We start from the raw sequence: 23,114 nt of genomic DNA, 5'->3' as shown, positions 1-23,114 counted from the left end.
AAATGAACTTCTAATATTCAAATATTATGGTTCAATTTCCGCTAGTGAATGCAACGAAAATGCAGGAAATAACAGCTCGAATTAAATGGAATTGAAAATGAAATATTGCCCACCGAATATTTGAACGCGGTACTCTCATCGGCTAACGTTACTCTTACATCTTACTCTTTCCTGTGCATCTTTTCAGTTAATCTCAGCTTCATCTGTATGGACAATAATGTGAGGTCCCATCGAAGAGCACATATAGCGGAACTATTAAGAATGGAAGGATATTCAGCAAATGGATTGGCCTTCCTTATGATCTGTTGCTCATTTCCATCAAACATGTCTGGGATGGATGGAGAGACGTCTCACAGGATGCTCTGCTTCATCAAGAACTACTGAGTTGTTGTATAAAATACTAAATGACCAATTTAGCTACATACTATAACAACAGATTGCCTAATTTGTGAACAGCATAGGAGCGTTTTAGAATGGAATGCACCTTATCCGTGGTGAACACATAACCTTATACTTATAATTTTACTTCTGTAACTTTACGTGGGTATTATGAATTGGAATAAATTTAGTAAAAGTTATTATTACTGTACAAACGTGCTATTTTAGTTGTCCTATTCTTGTGTTTCTCTCATGTTTCCTGCAAAATACTATATCATTATTTACAGTGTAAGTTTGAAAGGTTTAAATCACTTGGGAGTTACGAAGGATGTGAAACGTCTTTATATTTTGGGCACTAATGTGTAATTAGTGTTACCTTACTCATATTGATATATTAGATTAGTGTTGAATTGGTTTTCTAATTTGTACATGTAATCCGTTCTCCGTGTATAGGCCTTGGGACATTCTTAAAAGTGTATATTGTGGTATGTGAACCAGGTAAGCTTTCAGTGTAAATCAAACCAAAAGTATTTGTATCAAATAAAACATATGTCATTTAATACTTCCACTGAAATATTATGAAAGTAAAGTACAGATTGAGAGTTTTACTTTATTTTGACACTGGGTGCAAAAAGAAAGAAGTCATATTTCAGGTTATGTGACCGATGACGCAATTTCTTTCACAGAACATTTGACTTTATAGGTGTTTAGGCGCACGTGTAACGTTCCATACTGATGCGTACAAGGGGCATTGGTCATATAAAACTTTATGTTTATGAACATGTCCATACTTGTGCTAAAATTATTTTCTATCCCTTTCAAACGACTGTGTGGGAAGCTTAAATGTTGATTGGCTGAAAATGCAAGTTTCTAAAATATTTTTCTAATTTCATTTCCAATTTAACGTTCTGTGTGTATGCAAGAGTGGAAGAGTAAGATACGGACATCATGGGATAGATAGGTTAATACAATCCTATTAAAATAGTACAAAGATTTCGTACCAGTTCGCTATAATACTAGCATTATCTAAGATTTGTAATTGAAAAGTCACTTTGAATATGATAATAAAAGACAGAAATGGGACATCTTTCTTACTAGTTAGAGAGCCAAGTAATTAACTAAGTCGTAATATTTATCAGAGTTCAATAATAGAGTTAGGTTGTTATCCTTAACTTAATTTGGTAATTGATTATGATAAGTCGAGAATCACTTTGTTTGATGTAAACTGTTAACCTAAGATTACAATGAGTGTCATATATAACGCGTGAAAATGTTCACGGTTCTTCTAATCTAGATATTTTCTTAGAACGACGTCAATAAAAAGTAGACAATACATTGCGTCATCTTCACTCTAAAATGATGAACGAAATACGACATTTTGCACCTTTTTCCGCAAAGATAAGAGCTTTATGGCAATTCATTTATTAGCCTAGTATGTAATTAGAAATCTTCATGCATATCAAAGATATGCATTTATAACCTTTATATATCCTGACAGTTGTTGTATTTCTTCCGATACGTGGCATTTCACCACTGCCCTTAAGATGGATACGAGGGCATTTGTGCTGTTGCTCTTATCATTACCCTTATTACAGGTATGAACCATTAGTCAATACGTAGATTACCATACTATGATTATTTATTATATCTAATGTTGTTGCAGCTATTAATAGAAACAAATATAAAATAAAAGACAAATGCATAAATGTATTTATTCACAAATTGTAATAGAAGCGTTAATTCCCGTGGCTCAATAAATATAACTACCAAAAAAGGAGTTATATTCAATGAAACACAGTTGTAAACACAGCCATACCACATGCAAATACCGTAGCACTCTTCTACGATGAATTTCGTCAACCCGTCATTCTGAAATGATGTATTAAATTTTAGAAATAAATAACTGAATGCTCAATGGGAAGCTAAAAATAAATCATAATTCTGCATTGCAAACACGTTCTCTCCTTGAAGAAGAAACCAGTCAATTGGAAGCCAGCTTTTAAGCAATAATATAATGTATATTAAGAGAATATTTTGCACACTTGCAAAGAAGGAAAATTATATTTTAAAGGACATATAACTGAATGGGTTGACGAATAGATTTTAGATTATTTACCAATTCACTACTAGCTGTTGTTGTCAGAAGATTTGAGCCATACCAGATACAGTTTGTTTTAGAAGAATTTGTTTGTCATACACTAGTGAGTAATGGTTTATATATGAAACGCTTACTACGCAAGCAAACATGTACAACATTTACATACTGACTTTTTTACTATAATGGTATGCAATAAGTCAATGGATCGTTTAGCAGCCAAATGACAAATGTGGCCTTCATAACAATGGACATTTCATCGCCTTAAATTTTCATGTTATGATGGAAATATCATAAAGACAGTTTTCTTCAGTTATTTTGTATATCTGCTAACATTACGAAATGTGAACATGTTTACCTTCTGCAGTAATCGGTTCATATGTTGTCAACTCTAACAAAACTACTTTAATTATTATCCCTGAAACAAAATGATGTTTAATGTATATATCTAATAGTTAATAGTTTAACATTGACAAATAACTGTAATAAACAATATGTTCTCTTGGCCTTGGCTGTAGGTATAGTCTAGGTATCGGGCCTTAATTCCGAGGGTAAATTACATAACAATTTGACATCCGATATTTTTTCAATATATACCCATCACCGATCACAAAAATGCCGGATACCAAAAGAAAAAATAACACCTCACGGGTGAAGAGGGGGATGGGGAGAAAACAGAAATTTTAGCCGTTTCTATTATTCATTATAACTCCGTAATCATTGAAGCTAGAACATCCAAACTTCTTTCATTTTGCTTGTCAAATTGTCTTCTGCAACTTAATTATCGTGCAATTTCGAGATACATATAGTGGTTTTCTGGTTATTTTCAGGTTTACTCAGTATCGGTTGAGTGTAACGTCAGGTTTCAAATGACAGAATCTATACATGATCGAATTCGGAAAAAAAAATATCTAAAAGTTTTTCGTCATTTTACGCTGTTTCAAAAATTGTATACTTACATTAGTGTAGGAATAATAGTACCTGAGTTATAAGCGTCTTTATTCTGTTGTGCGCGAAACTGATCAGGGAGCAACCGAAGAGCCACTTCCCAACAAACGATAGATATTAACTGCTGATGGTGATTAACATATATATATATATATATATATATATATATATATATATATATATATATATATATATATATATATATAATCCTATCTAGCTGCAAGTGTATAATCCTGATGATTGATTCTAATATATCTAATATATCCTAATTTCTATCTAATATATTCTAATATATCCATTTTAAATATCAATTGATCGGCTTTTCGGAAAATAATCCTTGTCAAAACCCAAAATTTCTCTCAAAAATGAAAAGAGAGCTTTCTCTATACAGAATAAAGGTAACCAAGAAAGTTCTAACGCTTTTTCAGCCACCACTTTCGAACATCGATATGTCATCTAAGACGTACCTGCAAGTTCAGAAATTGCCCCATCAACATCGAGGACCTTCTGCCAACGTTCTGAAAGGCCATCGCAGAAGAACTTGGTGGGACGTGAAGCAAATAAGGTATCAAGTGCTTTTTGCACCTATACTGGGAATTTGATCTGGCGTCCTGTAAGATGATTGTCCACGAAACGGAGCAGATGATAATCGAACGGCACAAAGTCCAGGGCAAGTGATAATGCAAAAGTTTTTCTCATCCAAAGCCTAGAATGGTGTCCCGGGTCATACTAGCCACGTGGGGCTTAGCGTTGCCCTGTAAACGGACGACTCCTTTGCGACTCAGAAGTGCTGGCTCCAGAGTTTTAAGTTTTAATTGAACACGGCTCAATTGCTGACAGCACACAATTTCATTGATGTTCTGGCCAGCTGTTTGCAATTCCCAATGCAAGATGGTGCGGGCAGTATACCAATCAAACACGAAAAACTTCTTCTGGTGCAGTGCTGGTTTCGGCTGTCTTATAACTGGTTTATGGGATGCTATTCAATGATGAAGGCTCCGTGCAGCTTCGTACAGGTTCCACTTCTCATCACATGTCATCACCCTGTCCAGAAATTTTCCTTTCTCGCACGAGATAGCAAAGAAACACAGGTGTCTCCTCGCGTAGCTTCCTGGCCAAGACTCAAATCATGTGGGACGCATCGAAGGAACTTGTAGTGCTTCCGTAGTTGATGGATGTGCTGTAGAACGGTTTTTCCATTCACACTGAGTCTTAGCTCCAGTTACCCACATATCTGGCCACGGTTCATCTTAGTTGTTGCTTGAAGATCTTCATTTTGTACATGTGTTGGTCTTCCGGCATGTAGTGCAGATTCGAGTGTTTCGTCAGAGTATTTAAACTTGTTAAACCAGCACTGCACTCTCCACGTAGTCACGACACAATCACCAGAGGCCTGTCATATCTTCCGACTCCTACAACGTACACGCTCTTATGACGCTCTGTGGAGGTCTCATGTTCAATGAATTTTACGAAAGTTAATGGTGTAACTGAATGGCACAATCAGGTGATATGTTGGATAAGCTCACACCAACAATTGGCCTTTGTCTTATGTCTATTCGCATTTAACTCACGGTGTGAAGGCCGACTGAACAGGGATCTCCATAAATACGAAGACCATTCTTTGTTACCTTTATGAAATGAAAAAAAATAATGAAATTTGTGATGTATTTAATGCATCATTCAATCTTCTTCATCTGTCTGTCCGTGAATTGATATGGAATTTTATACTAGCTCGAACAGCAGCAGATTGGAGTGCACAATAAACCGCGATTCTTACAATTGAATTGCAAACTTACACACTTAATTTTCTGATAGCTACACATGTTAACCTCTAAACAAGCCATGGGAGTATTTTCGAACGTTTTCAAAATTGGACTCAGAATATGGTCATCTAAGTACCACCCGGAGAAATCTGGGATTGGTAGATGGATCTCACACTTATCAGCGTGTCCCAAATTGCTGTTCGGTAATTAGACCTCTTTATATGTTGTTTCAGATCATCATTAGTTGGAGACATTCTATCCAAGCTGAATTTTCCTAAACGTAGAACCCTAGCTCCATAACTGATGTTCACATTACCCTTGGGGGCAAGGGCAAAAATGAGGGAGAACTCAGGGAGACGCCATCCGCACTTCCTAAAAATACAATGGGGAAAGAAAGACAGAGGAACAGCGTGACGTCATGCCGCTACCATCCGTCCCCTATCTATACTGATCCACATTCCCCTGCTTGAGGATCTTTGCGAAAAACAGTTCTGCAGATTCCATTGCGCTTGCTGCTAAATGAATCTGTCCTAAGCAAAATACAGTTAGTGATCTTGATCTTTGATCAAAGACAGTTCTTGACATTTGATATTCCAACTAAATACGATATTATGTCACATCCAAGTGGAGCGTGATAAGCCATTACCTATCTTCTCATTCTCAGCTGATGGCAAAGGTGGTGAACTCGAATATACCTTCTTGCATGTGAAATCCCGCCATCATGTACAATTCTTTACAAGAAATTATGTCGTAATGGCGTATCAACAGCAAGAACATACGGTTTTTTCTGTATTCTGATTCACAGCATAAAGTATCATTCCAGTATTTCCTTCTTCATGCTTCCCTTGAATATTTTGAACAGTGATCTCGAAGTTTGACTTAACAATCTCCTGATCTTTAAAACTTCCGGAAAAAAACAACGAAGAGTTCAGAAGGTGATAATTCCAGCTATACTTTGTATACTTATGGTCTAGTTACTCAGAAAACTTTGACATTTATTTTCTCTAGGACAGATTTCTACATCATCAAACGATATTGAATTTGCAGAACTATTTTCCACAAAGGACCTCAAGAGGAATGTAAAGACCTGTTATGGAGCTAGGATCCTATTTTTAAGAAAATGCAGCCAAGAGATTACCTTCAAATAGTGATGCTCTGAAACAACATATAAAAAGACCCAATTGCCAAACAGCAACTCGGGAAACGCTGATAAGTGTGAGATTTGTCTACCAAGTACAGAAGACACTGGACGGTACTTGGAGGACCCAATTCTGGGCCCATTGAAAAACACATTTGAAGACAATCGCAAGGCTTGTTTAGAGATTGCCAAGTATAGCTGTCAGAAACTTAAGTGTGTAATCTTGAAATGCAAATGTAAGTATCGCAGTTTCTTGTGCACTCCAATGTGTAGTTGTCCGTCATAGCATAACTTTCCAATATCAGTTAATGAACAAAGTGATGAAGACTGAATGATGCATTAAAGAAACTACAAATTTCTTTTATCTTTTTAAGATATAAGGGTGGCATGACATTATTGAGAACTAATTATAGAAATAAGATAATTCGTTTTCTTGTCTAGAGATTTCTTGTCGTAAACATATAGTTTCCATTTATTACGTATTATTATAGATTTACTGTATTATAGCAACTGCACACAATCTTAATAGTAGTGTTCATTCTGTAAATAAGAGTTAAGGGTGTAAAAACTGATCATTTATGAAAAAAGTGTATGTATATATTACCCTTTGTTTTTTTTACCGTTACAGTGTTTATTAAGAGGAAAAAGTGGTAATATTCCAAAAAACATAGATGGCAAATTGTCCATGATTCTCTCTTGAAGGCAATTTTAAAATCTGATTCCAGTTCTATTTCGCTCAGTACCATTGCAGTACATAAATCGAATAACTTGTAGCAAACCAAATTTGTCGAAACAATATTTTTCCAGAAAATGAATAGAAAGTTGCATGATTGTGCATGTTTTAGAAGGTATTAGACATATGTCTAAAGAAACAGATTTGCAGAGTTTCTCATATTGTCTACTAGAGAAATCTGTCCTTTCATTTTTCGTAGAAATTTTGTATTTTGACAAGGGTTATTTTCCGAGAAGCCCCTCAATTGACATTAAAAATGAATATTTTTAATGAGATTATAGACAGACTAAATCATCACGCTTATATACTTGCAGGCACATAACACATTATATATATATTAATCATCATCAGCTGTTAATATCTACCGCTTGTGGGAAAGTAACTCTCCCGTCGCACCGTGATCAGTTTCGCACACGACGGAATAAAGTCGATTATAACTCAGGCACTATAAGTACTACACTAATATAAGTAAACATTTTAAGAAAGAGCATAAAATGACAAAAAGTTTTTAGGGGAAAAATTTTTCCGAATTCGATCTTGTAAAGAAACTTTGACTAAAAACCTCAAGTCACGTGCAACCGTACTGAGTAAAAATGAAAATAACCAAAAAAATATTATATGCATCTCAAAAATTCACTAAAATTAAATTGTAGAAGACAATAAGATTAACAACATGAAAGTAATTTGGATGCTCTAGCTCCAATGGTTAGGGAGTTCTAGTGAATAATAGAAACATCTAAAATTTATGTTTTCTGCCCCTCTGCCACCCCTTCCGAGAGTTTTGGCACTTGGCATTTTTGTGATCGGTAATGGTACATATTCAAAAAATATCGGAACCTAAATTGTTACATGATTCGCCCTTAAACTTGAAAAGGAGATCTCTTTTGTAAAGTTGATGCCTAGACTAGTAGCGGTTTTTGTACTAGGAAATAATGTTTTTATCCCTACGCTTTTGGACATTTTTCGGTATTGTTTTCTTTTTAAGTCTGAGGCTAAAACCAATAAGTTGATGGATAATTTACTCATAATCGTACCCAGTGCACTAACATGGTAAGTTTTAAGTTTACCTGGATCCCAATGGTGTATATTAGGGATATTTATAATAACTCGAACGCAATGCGTTACGAAAATATGGGTAACGGTTAAAAATATGATGTTAATATATTATCCATTATTTATTTTATAAATTTTAGTACATGGTCACTTGTTTAAGTAGCAAATACTATATGTGTTGCTAATGAAGTAACTTTATTTTTGTTTTCAGGGTTATTCTATTTCTCAAAATGGAGATGTAAGTATTGTAATATCAAGACGTGTAACATAATAATCAACATAATTACATTGAAATGCTTCACGTTTTAATGTTTAAAAATTTATGTTATTTTTAAAACACCAACAATGTTAATTATAGATAAGTTTTGACAATACACTACTTTAACTTGACTTTTAAAGTATAGGTTTATAATACGAACATAATATATAGAAACAAAATTGGGCTGATCAACTTCAAGATTCGATACCACATACGAATTTGTATATTCTTCATAAGCAAATTTCCCCGCCAAGTGTGAAGTAAATCAACTCCTAACCTTTAAACTTCCATTTACCCAACTGCTACCTTAAGATTTAAAATTAATTGCTAAACAACTAATTAAACTAAGATGAAAATTTTGGTATCAATCCGTTTCTAAAAGATAAAGCTTTCCGCCGATACCCATTTATGAATGTGAGGTACCACGGATTAGGGGGAGGGTAAAGATTGTGTTTTTCTTTCTTATATGTGGATTTTTGGTAGGCATTGTTTCCCTTGGATTTACAACCATAAAAATGTGTATGTGATGCAATGAAGTAATCCACTACATGGTAGTTCTTGTTGACCATATAGGTAGATTGGAGACAAAGGTAGTTAGTGTTTTGAGTCCCAGATTCTTGACGTAAATTACATTTCTTTTCCGGACGGTTTCATATAAAAAGATATATTTTTACTGAAATGATCTACGAGTATAACTCTTGGGATGTACGTGATATGCGCTGCAAGAATGATGCGCGTATAACAGAGTACTACAGGGAATAAATGTCATATTTAAAGAATTTTCGTCTAAGTTTAATATTATTCGAACATTTCCTACATAAAACGAATTCATTAACTTTTTTAAAAGAAATACACAAAAAAATTAATTTTGTTTCAGGAACACACACACAATTGTTTGTAACAAAATACAAGTTTGTCAGCGTAGGTTGACTGCAAGGGTTGCTAGCACACCAAAATTTTAATTTATTTCATATCTTTATGCACTTGGTTTATCCTCTGCTACTACTAGAGAAGGGATTGCACAAATATTATCTCGCTGGAATCTGCGTTCTATAGACATTCGAGAGATGTGTTAATGATAACACTATGATGATTAATAGCATCACTATGGCGGTCAACGGGAGGGTCTTAAATAATCCAGAATAATATATCATTAACTTGATATATAGGACGTTGTGTAGAGGATTTTCGTTCTTAATGATTTATATTTCTTTGTCTTGAAGCAGTGGTTTCCGCTTTTTAAATATTATTGTCAAAGATGCACTGCCTAAACATTAGCACCATTTTGTCAACGTAGAGTGACTGCAATAGTTGTCAAGGCTTATGAAATTCTACTTCTTATCGGTTTTTGTTTTTCTTCTACGAATAAGGTGAAAATATCCACAAATGTTTCTTCGATGGATTCAGGGTTTCATAGGCTCTCCAGCGATGTATGAGTCATGGCTAGGTGATAATTATGACGGTCGTCAATGCGCGAGTCTATGCTTTCGTTCAAATTCTTTGAGGGCGTAAAAAGGTTAAATAACTGTTATAATTTTCCACCTGATATCGTTATTTTATGTACTTTTGTTAAAAGTATTGTGACTTTTGTAAACTTATACTATTTAATGGAGAAACAATGTGCTACAACACTTTGAGGTACTTCACTCCACCCACTAATTTGAAAATCTTCTGCTCATATCGTAACTTTACCGTTTGTTCACGTTGGAGTTCCTATCGTACGGCAAAACTACACTTTTCTATTGTAAATATTAAATTCCCTCCCAAGCATGAATTTGATGCATAATAAATCATTTCAATAATTTCACACTTTATACCATTAAACTAATTTTTAGGTTAGTTTTGCAAAAGACGCATGTTTTATTCTTGAAATAATTTATTATCAAGCGTGAAGATAGGCCGCACATGATTAGTTTTCATATTTTTATTTCTCATATGGTTAGTTTTGCTACAATTTCGTTAGTTCCGTGAAACTACAGTTTTCTTTATTGCAGAAATAAAGTCCCTCGACATTCCTCATTTGTCCGCTATATACAATTCTAATAAATGATTACCTCATTTTTTTATTTTGTAAAACTGTCCTTATTCTGTGTTAGAAGTTATAACTATTTATTCCTATATTATCTGCCGTAGGTCAGTATTATTTACCTTCCTTGATTTTCCATTACCATGCTAGTAACATATTATTCAATGCAATTTTGTATAAATCTATCTGTTAATTTTTCGAATTATACAGTAACATGCTCCTTTTGCAAATAGTGGACATTTCTGCGGTTTTATGGAGTTAATTTATTTTTTAAAATAATTGAGAAATACAATGGTAACTTTACAAAAGTGAAAAAATAAACACTTGTCACACTTACTTACAGGACCTTGACAGTTTATCAAACTTTGTGTTAATTCCGAAAAAGTACATATGGTTCAGCAAATAATGCTTTTTTTCTTTTATTAGATAAATAAAATTATCTTAATGAATTATCTTGAATTAAATTATATTAATGAAAGCAATTTCCACATTTTGTTACCGAGTCGTTGAGTTTGTTTCTTTACTTATTCTAAAATTATCACTAATGTAGAAAAGAAACTTTTATTCGAAAGCCAAGATGGACATTCGGTTCAGTCACATCTTTAGTTATTTTATGAAGAAATGAAGGGACTCTGGTGTTCTTTCAAATTAACCAATTTTGGAATGTGCTTATTTCTTTCGTGAGTTTAAATAAATTTTCTCGGTTTATACCAGCGAATTGAAGTTTAAAACGGAAGAAGACGCTCTTGTATAATATAGCTGTACAGTCCGCGATATAAAATTTGTTACAAAAATTCTAAGTCCAAATGAATAACAAACTCTTGCCCAGTTTTCTTATGCATTCCCGCAATACATACATCAATCGATTAGTTTCTTCTAGTATTTATTCCAACTCCTCCCAGTCCTACACCTCTCCTTGTCTCAGGCAGTGTGCGTGACGTATTACACTCTTTCCATTCAGCTGGAAAAGAAACAGGAATCAAGTTTACAACGTTATAGCTTTAAAACAGTCTGTTCCATTCGTTTGTTCTGAAATATTTTTAAGAGCCTAAATTAATGGAAAGTCACACAATCTTCCTAGAGCTTCATAAATATCTTTAGTTTCATTCTTTTCTTTCTTTAAAGAGTGCAAGCTAATAAGATGCTCCCTAAGAAATCTATGGAAATTGCCAAGAGCTCTAAAATATCTACGGACAGAAACGAGTTTTATTCAAAGATTCATTGAATTTCTTTTCAGTAAGTGCAAGCAAATGTTTCAGGGGCGTCATTTGGGCAGGACAGGAGGGTGTAATTCCCCCTCTCTTGAGCTTCATAATCATGTATTTTTTCATCAAATGTATGGTAATACACTAATAAAAATGAAAATCATATGTCGCCGGAGAAACTCTTCCTCCCCCCCTTCCCGAATAAAGTCTAAAATACACTGGTTTTACCAACAAACTTATAGAGCTACGATAGCACATTGCTAAAGAGCATACATTTGGTTTCAAGAGTCGAAGGTTTGATCTCAAGCCATATTACTTCCTGGGTGACATTGAGGGAAAGAGAGAGAGAGAGAGAGAGAGAGATAGAGAGAGGGATTCAAGTATTAAGACAGAGAGGGATGATTTGGATAAACGGATTTAGAATTGGGGAAAAAATGATCGGACAGTATTCGTATTATGACGAAAATTCTGATTTTGTGAATGATAACAAGGGAAGTTTTCGAACTGCGAGGATCACATTAGGCAGTTGTCGAATTAATGTGGAGAACTCTTTTTAAAGCATCAGATGATTACGAAAGGAGAGAAAGATCTTCAGAACTGAGGAATTAGGATTTTAAAAATCTGATTTCGGCGACGGGTTTCGAAGCACGAACCTTGTGGTTATCGAACCATGACTTTATCCATTCTGCTACGGAGAATTCTATTACTGGTTCACATACGCTTCCCTTAGCTACGTTGAAAGCTACCTTAAGGGGATATTCCAAAAGTTGACTCGGTGGGTGCGCCGTTCAGATAGGACGTAAACCTCTCGTAACTTAGTTACAATGTGCAAACTGAACTTGCTCTTCTTCAGGACACATTTAAAGCTTTAAAAAATGTTACTATTGTTTTAATTAAGTTACATTTCATAGAACCATCTGATAAAGTAGTGCCAAGCCCTGTACGTCATTGTCTGTTAGGTGAATGGTTAATGTAAGTTACTTCTACGTGGATGGTCCGAGCTTCCAATCAAGACCATTCTTATTGATTATTTTATTTGAGCTACGCTCATACTGTATATTCCACAAGTTCAATTTTCAAGTAATGTAGTAACAGCTAGTTTAATTCGAAATAATTTTCCAATATTACATTTGTTACTAAATTTAGATGACACTCCTCACTGCTTGTAGCCCTGCATAAATGCAAAATTGTTTTAAAAGTATATTTTACTTTCAAGTAATATTGATTTTTTTTAAATTGTCCTTCCAATTTATTTTATAATTATTTTCTGTTTCTTAATTATAACATATTTTCTATTTATATTGTATTCTATGTTACACTTTTATTATTTACATTTTAAGTCTTAAGTTTGAAGACGAGCTTTTGACAATTCAGAGCAGCAGGGACATACACAGGATGCAGGCCTTGGCAATCCAGAGCTTTGCCCCACGAAATCACTACTTTTTTGTTTCTATATATTTATATCTAATTTTATAGATGGTGATAGCAGGGGCGGATCCAGGGGAGTGTGTTTGGAGTGATCGCATCCCCCTGAATAGGGGACTTTTTATACTGTTTATTTTAAAAATAAAACAAAGCCTAAGTATTTTTCATCTTTGTATTATAAACGTAAATTAAAACCTAATGTAGATAGGCTTTAGTTTCTTAAGAATGTTAATTCTATAGAAGAGCTCTTTCTCATGTTCTATTTTTTCTTTTCTTTCTTTTCTTTTCTTTCTTTCTTTCGTTCTTTTTCTTTTCTTTTTTGCAATCCGCTCTTGCCTTGATTTGACTTCGAACGACCGCCCCTCCCAAACAATCATCCTGAATCCGCCCCTGGATGATAGACATTTTAGTAAAATATGCCCTCAATCGCTGAAATAAATTCCTGTCAAGCTTTCGATCGCTGAAATAAATTTCTCTCTACGGCCCTGAAAAACAGTGACGATTTTAGGGAGTGATCAGTTAGTAATGCCTCCCTGGAGCAACGACACTTCCCCTAAAGTCATATCTCCGATAATTCAGAATGTGATTTGTGCATTATCACTTTTCACTCTCAGTGTTTTGAACAGCACCAAAAAGGTATTTACTGGTTCTCCCTATGATCCCATTTTAATATGGCCAACCTTGGACATATACACATCTGAAATATCACCTTTTATGTCAGTAATCCCGAAAACTATCCATTCGACACAAATATAGGATATTTTCGATTCTTTATTCCTGTCACCCTCCCATTGTCAACTCGAAGCCAACCAAGGCTTATTTTGTACTTACGCAGCATCCACAGTGTCACTTTTCATCTTTGCATATGAATTCGACACTAATTTCGTTCGTATTTGACTACTTTTACATGTCACCTTCACCTCTTGGTAGGGATTTTTTCAGTATCTCGCCCCCACAACTATGGAGAAATTTCAACCAACTAAGTATAATTATAAAGTATCATCTGAAACACAACAGTACGGGTGATCTTTTTCACAGAGGAATTCGTTAACTACTGTTTCAATATCAATTCATTGGCTTTTTTTTTCTGTCCATGCTGAAGATTGCCAAAGGGCTAAGCTTCATCTGCACTATTGTGCAATGAATATAGGTTTTAGTGGTTTAATTTACTGAATACTCGCTTAGATGTTGCTCTCGTCACAGAAGAAGTGATATACAGTTATAAAAGAAAAATGAAATGAAATATCTAATTTTTACGTCCCACGATTATGCCGACTATGCAAATGGAGAGAGTAATGGTGAGAAATAAATGAAATTGTTTAATGAAAAAAGTGGGAGGAAACGGGAAAAACCCGAGGACACTCATGCACACGGTGTTTGTCCATAATAAAGTTCATTCGGCGTGAGCTGGGTTCGAACCAAAGACCCCATGCACCATAGGTAAAGTTATAAAAGAATAGGCGTCTAAACAAATACGGAACACTACTATCAATGAGAGTTATATAAGATTAGATTTTTAGTTATTTCATTCTAAGTTAAAATTTCAATCAATCTTGTTCTTCATTACTGTTCGAAAACTTAAAGTTGTTGCTGCTAGGACGTGATAAATCTTTTCAGTAGACTTTGCCGTCCCCTCCACAGCTTCTTTTTCATGTAAGGCTAAAGTAGTCTCATTTTAGACATCGAGGAAAAAGCTTGAAATTAATTGAAACCCTTCAAAGTGGAGTTACGAATCTTTAATGGACCCCATTTTGCTGTTGGCCTCGCTTAACGCACTCCCGTCACTGTTCAGGGTGCTCGATGGAGTTTCTTGCTTTTAGCTATACTTTCTAAGACAGTACTAGTTTTTTTTCTTTTTTACAGCAGTTTCAATTGAGTTGTATTTGCTAGAACTGTCGGTTAAAGGAAACAAAAGATCCTATACTCAAACACAAATCATCTCCCTAGAAGCACTAATGGAAAACGAAACGAATCGTCGTAAACATGTTACGTTCTTGAAGAGGAAAACAGCAAAACATTGATTGCACAAACGTATAATGGTATCATTTGCTTGCAAATTTAAAACTTATAGAAGTTGACGGCTTGTTAGGTGAGGGGTTAGTGAACAGGATTTTTGTACTGGTGGTCGAGGGTTCCAATCTCGTCCGTTCTTCTTACGTTTTGTTTCTTTAAGCTACACTGAGTTTGTTCATTCCAATTCTTTAAGCTTGAATTAAATCTAATACCAGTAAGTGAATTAAATGTAGCTAACATTATTTTGAAATACGAGACGTTATTACATGATTGTCACTAGCTCTTAATACTCAACTTTGATATAAACTCTTGCAGCCTTCATTTAACTCATTTTTTGACGTGTTTTGTTACAAAACTCATGAATCGTGGCGAACAAAATTGCTTTACCAGATAACGGAGACTGGTTTGAAACAAAATGAGAAGTATGAGAATTAAACGTATCATATATGTAGTTTGGTGTGGAGATGAAACCAAATAGCGAACGAAAGGTTTAAGAACAACCACGTTATTAATATAAACTATGCCAAAGATTATTGACTGATATGATTTTAAAAAATCGAAAGAAATTTTGAAAGAACGAAAAATACTAACTTAGAATTTTGTAACTGGAGGCAAGTAAATCTAATTTAAACATACTAAAAGATATCATTTAGCGCATATAGAGCGTGGATCTGTGCTCAAGGCGCTAGCTAATAATCTGGAGGTTCTCAAGTCGGAACCATGTGTGAATATTTTGTTTAAATTTAAAATTGTTGCTGATCATTAGTCGGCAATGACACACGTTTAATTGTCTTAAGGTATTTGAATATATTGATTTTTCAATATTTGAATGATCAAATCTTCAATACTACTACTACTACTACTACTACTAATACTACTAATAATGATAATAATAATAATAATATTTATTATTATTATTATTATTATTGTTATTATTATTATTATTAGCAAAGTAATTCAATAACACGTTAATATCTTTAACTATTTCTCGATAACTACTCGAACTTAAGACGTCCTCGAATCTAAGTCGCACCCCGATTTCGCTGGGCTAAATTAAAGAAAGATAGTAATATGTTATGGTTTTACTATTACTAAAGCACTCTTTGATATTGGTCATTTTCGATGATTTTATGTATCCATCTCCCCTCTCCATGTTGGGGGCACTGTATGAAAAAAAATATCCCAGGCCCGAATGTCATGTACGTTGAAAATTTGATCGAAATCTGTTGGATGGGTCAAGAGTTGTTCTATTTATTTTTATATATTAATCTCCCCTTCTCTTATCCTCTCCTATGTTCTACCGTCAAAGTGAAAAAATTAAAACAAAAGCTTCTAGGCCCGAACGTCGTCTATGTTGAAAATTAGATCGAGATCGGTCAGGTGGTTCAAGAGTTGTTAAGTTTTATTCATTTTTATAGATATCTCCTTTCCCCTCCTCCTACCCTACGTTCTACCATTAAATGGATATGATAAAAACCACCCCAGGTCCGAACCTCATCTATGTTGATAATTTGATTAAGATCAGTTCAGTGGTTTAAGCGTGATGAAGTCACCAAGACAGCATTCTTATTTTTATTTTTTTTACATAGTCCCCCTTCCCCTCCCCTACATTGTGCCGCAAGGCAAAAAATGAAATCATCCCAGGTCCGAACCTTATCTATATTGAATGTTTGATTGATTGGGATCAGTCAGATTGTTCAAGAGTTATTAAGTTTTGTTCATTTTCATATATTTACCCTCCCCTCCTCTTCCGCAAGTTCTAATATAAAAATGAAATAACAAAAAGCTTCCCAGGTTCGAATTTCATCTATGTTCAAAATGTGATTGAGAACGATCGGGTAGTTCAAGAGTTATTCACCACCGAACATTGTCACTTTTATTTTTATATTTATAGCTGTTATGTATCTTTCCCCTCCTCTCCATCCTCTACCTTATTCCGTCAAAGTGAAATGGTAAAATCCATCCCTCGCGTTAATCGAGACGGGGACATAGAGCCTCATTGCTGACGTCCCAATTAATCCCCCTACTCATACCCTTTAGTGTGTTTAAGTTAGTTTTTTTTTCTTCAGTTGCAAATTTGTATGTTATTTTTCTTTGTTTCAAAATTCTCGCATTTCTTGTATGATAATACCAGTTAATAATCTTTGACTTGTTTTATATTAATAATCTGAGTTGTTCTTAAACCTTTGGTTTCCAATTTTGTTTTGTCTCTACACCAAACTACAGATATGACAAATTTAATTCTCATACTTTACATTTGATTTCAAAGCGGTCGCCATGAACTGCTAAAAAGCACTTTTTCCGTCACGAAACACCCAGCAGAGGGCGTACGATATCGTCTACAGCAATGAGAGGAAACTCCGCCTTGTTACGTGACGTCACATGAAGCACGTTCCGTTCAAACGCCTAAGCAAAGCTATCATTTTGCTTCTGGAGTGAAAATGGCTCACTACGAAGCTTCCGCTAAAAGCAGCGTGATTGCTTTAATTGGGCATGCGGGCATGAACTATAGCGAGGCAGGATACAGCACGGAAGTGATGGAGGAGATATGAGGAAGCAGGAGATGTAAGACGGAAAAGAGGAAGTGGGCGACAAAGAGTTTCCTCTGCCGAAGAAGACCAGAGTGTAATTGCCCAATGCCGTGAGCACCCTTTCATGTCTGCCCGACAGTTACGAGAGGAAACCAATTTCACAGGCGATGTTACGACTGTCCGTCGTAGACTCAAATCCTTTGATTTGAGATCATACAGGGCAGCTGTTAAGGAGCGACTAACAGAAGACCACATGGTTGACCTTCTGGCGTTTGCACAGTTAAATATTGCACGTGTGTGGGACGAGGTCGTTTTCACAGACGAAAAAAATATTTTCCAGTGCAAACTTCGGGCCGAAGCGTGTTTACCGCCCCCTGAAAAAAGGTATGCCTCTGAATACGTTTCCCGTTCTGGTCGAATGGGACATGTAACTGTCCACTGTTGGGCATGGATATGCAAGGCTGCAAATTTCGGAGGAATCTACAGGATTCCTGGTCGCCTAAACGCCCACAAGTATGTGGAACATCTGGATGAAACACTTCCGGAAATAAAAGCTCATGTAGGTGACGGCATATTATATTTGCAACAGGACAATACCTCGATACATAATTCAAATGTGGTTCAGACATGGTCGCAGAGGCAACCTGATGTCGAAATAGTTGACTGGGTTCCTCATGGAGCAGATCTGAACATTACTGAAAATATTTGGGCCTCTGTTGCAAGAACATTGCGGGAAACCAGGTCGAACAATCCTCCACGAACATCTAATGATCTTTGGGAGCGTGTTGAAGATGCGTGGTCGATCTGCTGCACCAAACGCTATACCTCTCGCCTGGTGGATTCAATGCCACGGCGTATGGCAGCTGTAATCGAGTCCCAAGGGGACTATACACACTATTAGTAAATGCTCGCCCAAACAACCATCAGCCCTCTCGAGGGCTACCTAATTCGACCCACTTATTTTCAAAATTTTATGAAATACATTACGCGACACCTGTGAATGTAAGTTTCTCAGTAGGTTCTGCATTAATAAAGAAACTAACGTGCGAGACTTGGTGGTCGAGTGGTATTATGCTTGCTATGTAAACCAAAACCGCCTGTAACAGTGGTTCGAATCTAGTGAAGAAGACCCCTACTTTTTATCACCAGGGATATTTGAAATACGCCTTCTGCTATGTCCGCCTTCGTACGGTCTATTGTATGACACACAATGTGGACCGCCATAAGTTTTTACTTAGTAAACAATTTATAAATAAATGAACAAATACCTAGGTATATTAGAGTAACAATGGAATATAGTACTTTCGTCCGACTGACGTCGCTCTGCAAATGTTCATTGTATTACACCGGGAGATGAATTAAAGAAAGACTGAAAAATTTGATATAAAAATTGATACGTAATAAGTTAAAGACAAAATATGCCATTATAATCTCATATTTGAAACTCATTTCGACTACAATTAATTCTCTACCTGCTTTCATAAATAATCCAAACCAAACTTCGAGGTTTGGAATGCACAAACAAAGTGTAGCTAAGAGAAAAAAGTAACCAGAAGAGCAGAGATTCGAACCCACGACCACCAGCGTAGAAATTCCTTCTACTAAACACTTCATCTATCAAACCATGACGTGAACATGCCATTTGTAAGTTATAAATTTGTATCCAAGAAACACCATTAAGCGTATGTGCAACTACTGCTTTGCTCTTTTTCTCTTCAAATGCGTAACATGTTTAGGACGATTCGTTTCGTTTTCCATTAGAGTTTCGAAAGAGATTATTTGTATTTGAGTGTATGATCTTTAGTTTCCTTTAACCGACACTTCTAGCAAATACAACTTAATTAACACAGCAGTTAAAAAAAACTCGTACTGCCTTAGAAAGTATTCCTAAAAGCAGAAGCTGCATCATCAATCCTGAACAGTGACGTAACTAACGGCAGTGCGTTGAGGGAGCCCAGACTAAAACGGGGCCCATTGAACATTCGTAATTCCAATATTTTTCCTCGATGTCTAAAATGAGACTACTTTAGACTTACATGAAAAAGAAGCTGTGGAGGGGACTGCGAAGTCTACTGAAAAGATTTATCACGTCCTTGCAGCAACAACTTTAAGTTTTCGAACAGTAATGAAGAACAAGATTGATTGAAATTTTAACTTAGAATGAAATAACTAAAAATCTAATCTTATATAACTCTCATTGATAGTAGTGTTCCGTATTTGTTTAGACGCCTATTCATTTATAGTATTTCCTATGGTGCATGGGATCCTTGGTTCGATCCCAGCTCACGCCGAATGAACTTTATTATGGACAAACACCGTGTGCATGAGTGTCCTCGGGCTTTTCCCGTTTCCTCCCACTTTTTTCATTAAACAATTTCATTTATTTCTCACCATTACTCTCTCCATTAGCATAGTCGGCATAATCGTGGGACGTAAAAATTAGATATTTCATTTCATTTTTCTTTTATAACTGTATATCACTTTTTCTGTGACGAAAGCAACATCTAAGCGAGTATTCAGTAAATTAAACCACTAAAACCTATATTCATTGCACAATAGTGCAGATGAAGTTTAGCCCTTTGGCAATCTTCAGCATGGACAGCAAAAAAAGTCAATACATTGATATTGAAACAGTAGTTAACGAATTCCTCTGCGAAAAAGATCACCCGTACTGTTGTGTTTCAGTTGATAATTTATAATTATACTTAGTTGGTTGAAATTTCTCCATAGTTGTGGGGGCGAGATACTGAAAAAATCCCTACCAAGAGGTGAAGGTGACATGTAAAAGTAGTCAAATACGAACGAAATTAGTGTCGAATTCATATGCAAAGATGAAAAGTGACACTGTGGATGCTGCGTAAGTCCAAAATAAGCCTTGGTCGGCTTCGAGTTGACAATGGGAGGGTGACAGGAATAAAGAATCGAAATTTGTTTCGAATGGATAGTTTTCGGGATTACTGACATAAAAGGTGATATTTCAGATGTGTATATGTCCAAGGTTGGCGATATTGAAATGGGGTCATAGGGAGAACCAGTAAATACTTCAGAACAGTTCCTTTTTGGTGCTGTTCAAAACACTGAGAGTGAAAAGTGGTAATACACAAATCACATTCTGAATTATCGGAGATATGACTTCTGGGGAAGTGTCGTTGCTCCAGGCAGGCTTTACTAACTGATCACTCCCTAAAATCGTCACTGTTTTGCAGGGCCGTAGACAGAAATTTATTTCAGCGATCGAAAGCTTGACAGGAATTTATTTCAGCGATTGAGGGCATATTTTACTAAAATGTCTATCATCCAGGGGCGAATCCAGGATGATTGTTTGGGAGGGGCGTTCGTTCGAAGTCAAATCAAGGTAAGAGCGGATTGCAAAAAAGAAAAGAAAAAAGAAAGAAAGAAAGAAAAGAAAAGAAAGAAAAGAAAAAATAGAACATGAGAAAGAGCTCTCTTATAGGATTAACATTCTAAGAAAGTAAGGCTTATCTACTTTAGGTTTTAATTTACGTTTATAATACGAAGATGAAAAATACTTAGGATTTGTTTTATTTTTAAAATAAAAAGTATAAAAAGTTCCCTATTCTGGGGGATGCGATCAACCTAAACACACTCCCCTGGATCCGCCCCTGCTATCACCATCTATAAAATTATATATATATATATACAAACAAAAAAGTAGTGATTTCGTGGGGACAAAGCTCTGGATTGCCAAGGCCTGCATCCTGTGTATGTCCCTGCTGCTCTGAATTGTCAGAAGCTCCTCTTGAAAGGTAAGACTTAAAATCTAAATAATAAACGTGTAACATAGAATACAATATAAATAGAAAATATTTTATAATTAAGAAATATAAGATAATTATAAAAAAAATTGAAGGACAATTTAAAAAGAATCAATAGTACTTGAAAGTAAAATATACTTTTAAAACAATTTTGCATTTATGCAGGGCTACAAACAGTGAGGAGTGCCATGTAAATTTAGAAACATATATAATATTGGAAAATTATTTCGAATTAAACTAGCTGTGACTACATTACTTCAAAATTGAACTTGTGGAATATACCGTATGAGAGTAGCTCAAATAAAATAATCAATAAGAATGGTCTTGATTGGAAGCTCGGACCATCCACGTAGGAGTAACTTACATTAACCATTCACCTAACAGACAATGACGTACAGGGCTTGGCACTACTTTATCAGTTGGTTCTATCAAATGTAACTTAATTAAAACAATAGTAAAAAATTTTAAAGCTTGAAAAAGTGTCCTGAAGAAGAGGAAGTTCATTTTGCACATTGTAACTAAGTTACAAGAGGTTTACGTCCTATCTGAACGGCGCATCCACCGAGTCAACTTTTGGAATATCCCCTTAAGGTAGCTTTCAACGTAGCTAAGGGAAACAAATGTGAACCAGTAATACAATTCTCCGTAGCAAAATGGATAAAGTCATGGTTCGATGACCACAAGGTTTGTGGTTCCAAACCCGTCGCCGAAATCAGATTTTTTAAAATCTTAATTCCTCAGTTCTGAAGATCTTTCTCTCCTTTCGTAATCATCTGATGCTCTAAAAAGAGTTCTCCACATTAATTCGACAACTGCCTAATGTGATCCTCGCAGTTCGAAAACTTCCCTTGTTATCTTTCACAAAATCAGAATTTTCGTCGTAATACGAATGCTGTCCGATCATTTTTTCCCAATTCTAAATATGTATATCCAAATCATCCCTCTGTGTCTCCATACTTGAATCCCTCTCTCTCTCTCTCTCTCAATGTTGCCCAGGAAGTCATATGGCTTGAGATCAAACCTTCGACTCTTGAAACCAAATGTAAGCTCTTTAGCAATGTGCTATCGTATCTCTATAGGTTTGTTGTTAAAACCAGTGTCTTTTAGACTTTATTCGGAGGGGAGGAAGAGATTCTCCGGCAACATAAGATTTTCACTTTTTATTAGTGTATTACTATACATTTGATCAAAAAATACGTATTTATGAAGCTCAAGAGAGAGGGAATTACACCCTCCTGTCCTGCCCAAATGACGGACCTGAAACATTTGCTTCCACTTACTGAAAAGAAATTCAATGAATCATTGAATAAAACTCGTTTCTGTCCGTAGATATTTTAGAGGTCTTGGCAATTTCTATACATTTCTTAGGGAACATCTTACTAGCTTGCACTATTTAAAGAAAGAACAGAATGAAACTAAAGATATTTATGAAGCTTTGGGAAGATTGTGTGATTTTCTTTTAATTTAGGCTCTTAAAAATATTTCAGAACAAACGAATGGAAAAGACTGTTTTAAAGCTATAACGTTGTAAACTTGATTCCTGTTTCTTTTTCAGCTGAATGGAAAGAGTGTACTACGTCCACACACTGCTTTAGACAAGGAGAGGTGGAGGACGGGGAGGAGTTGGAATAAATACTAGAAGCAAATAATCGATTGATACATGTATTGCGGGAATGCATAAGAAAACTGGGCAAGAGTTTGTTATTCATTTGGACTTAGAATTTTTGTCACAAATTTTATGCCGCGGACTTTACTTTAAACGATAGAAGAG

The 23,114-nt window shown here is 35.4% G+C and overlaps 1 protein-coding gene across 1 annotated transcript in view; it reads left to right on the top strand.

Moving 5' to 3' along the window:
• The first annotated feature begins 1,903 nt into the window (after positions 1 to 1,903).
• LOC145661490 (uncharacterized) overlaps positions 1,904 to 23,114 on the top strand; it is a 112,861-nt gene continuing 91,650 nt past the window's right edge. Inside the window, exons 1-2 of the mRNA XM_081726806.1 lie at positions 1,904 to 1,973; positions 8,320 to 8,346. Coding sequence (XP_081582932.1) covers positions 1,923 to 1,973; positions 8,320 to 8,346 — 78 coding nt within the window. The 5' untranslated portion in view covers positions 1,904 to 1,922. The remainder of the gene's footprint in view (positions 1,974 to 8,319; positions 8,347 to 23,114) is intronic.

The sequence above is a fragment of the Thermobia domestica genome, chromosome 10 (assembly GCF_964235325.1).
Source record: "Thermobia domestica chromosome 10, izTheDome1.hap1.1, whole genome shotgun sequence".
In the NCBI taxonomy this organism is placed as follows: domain Eukaryota; kingdom Metazoa; phylum Arthropoda; class Insecta; order Zygentoma; family Lepismatidae; genus Thermobia; species Thermobia domestica.
Note: the sequence above shows the minus strand (reverse complement) of the source record. Positions and strands in the feature narration are given on the sequence as shown.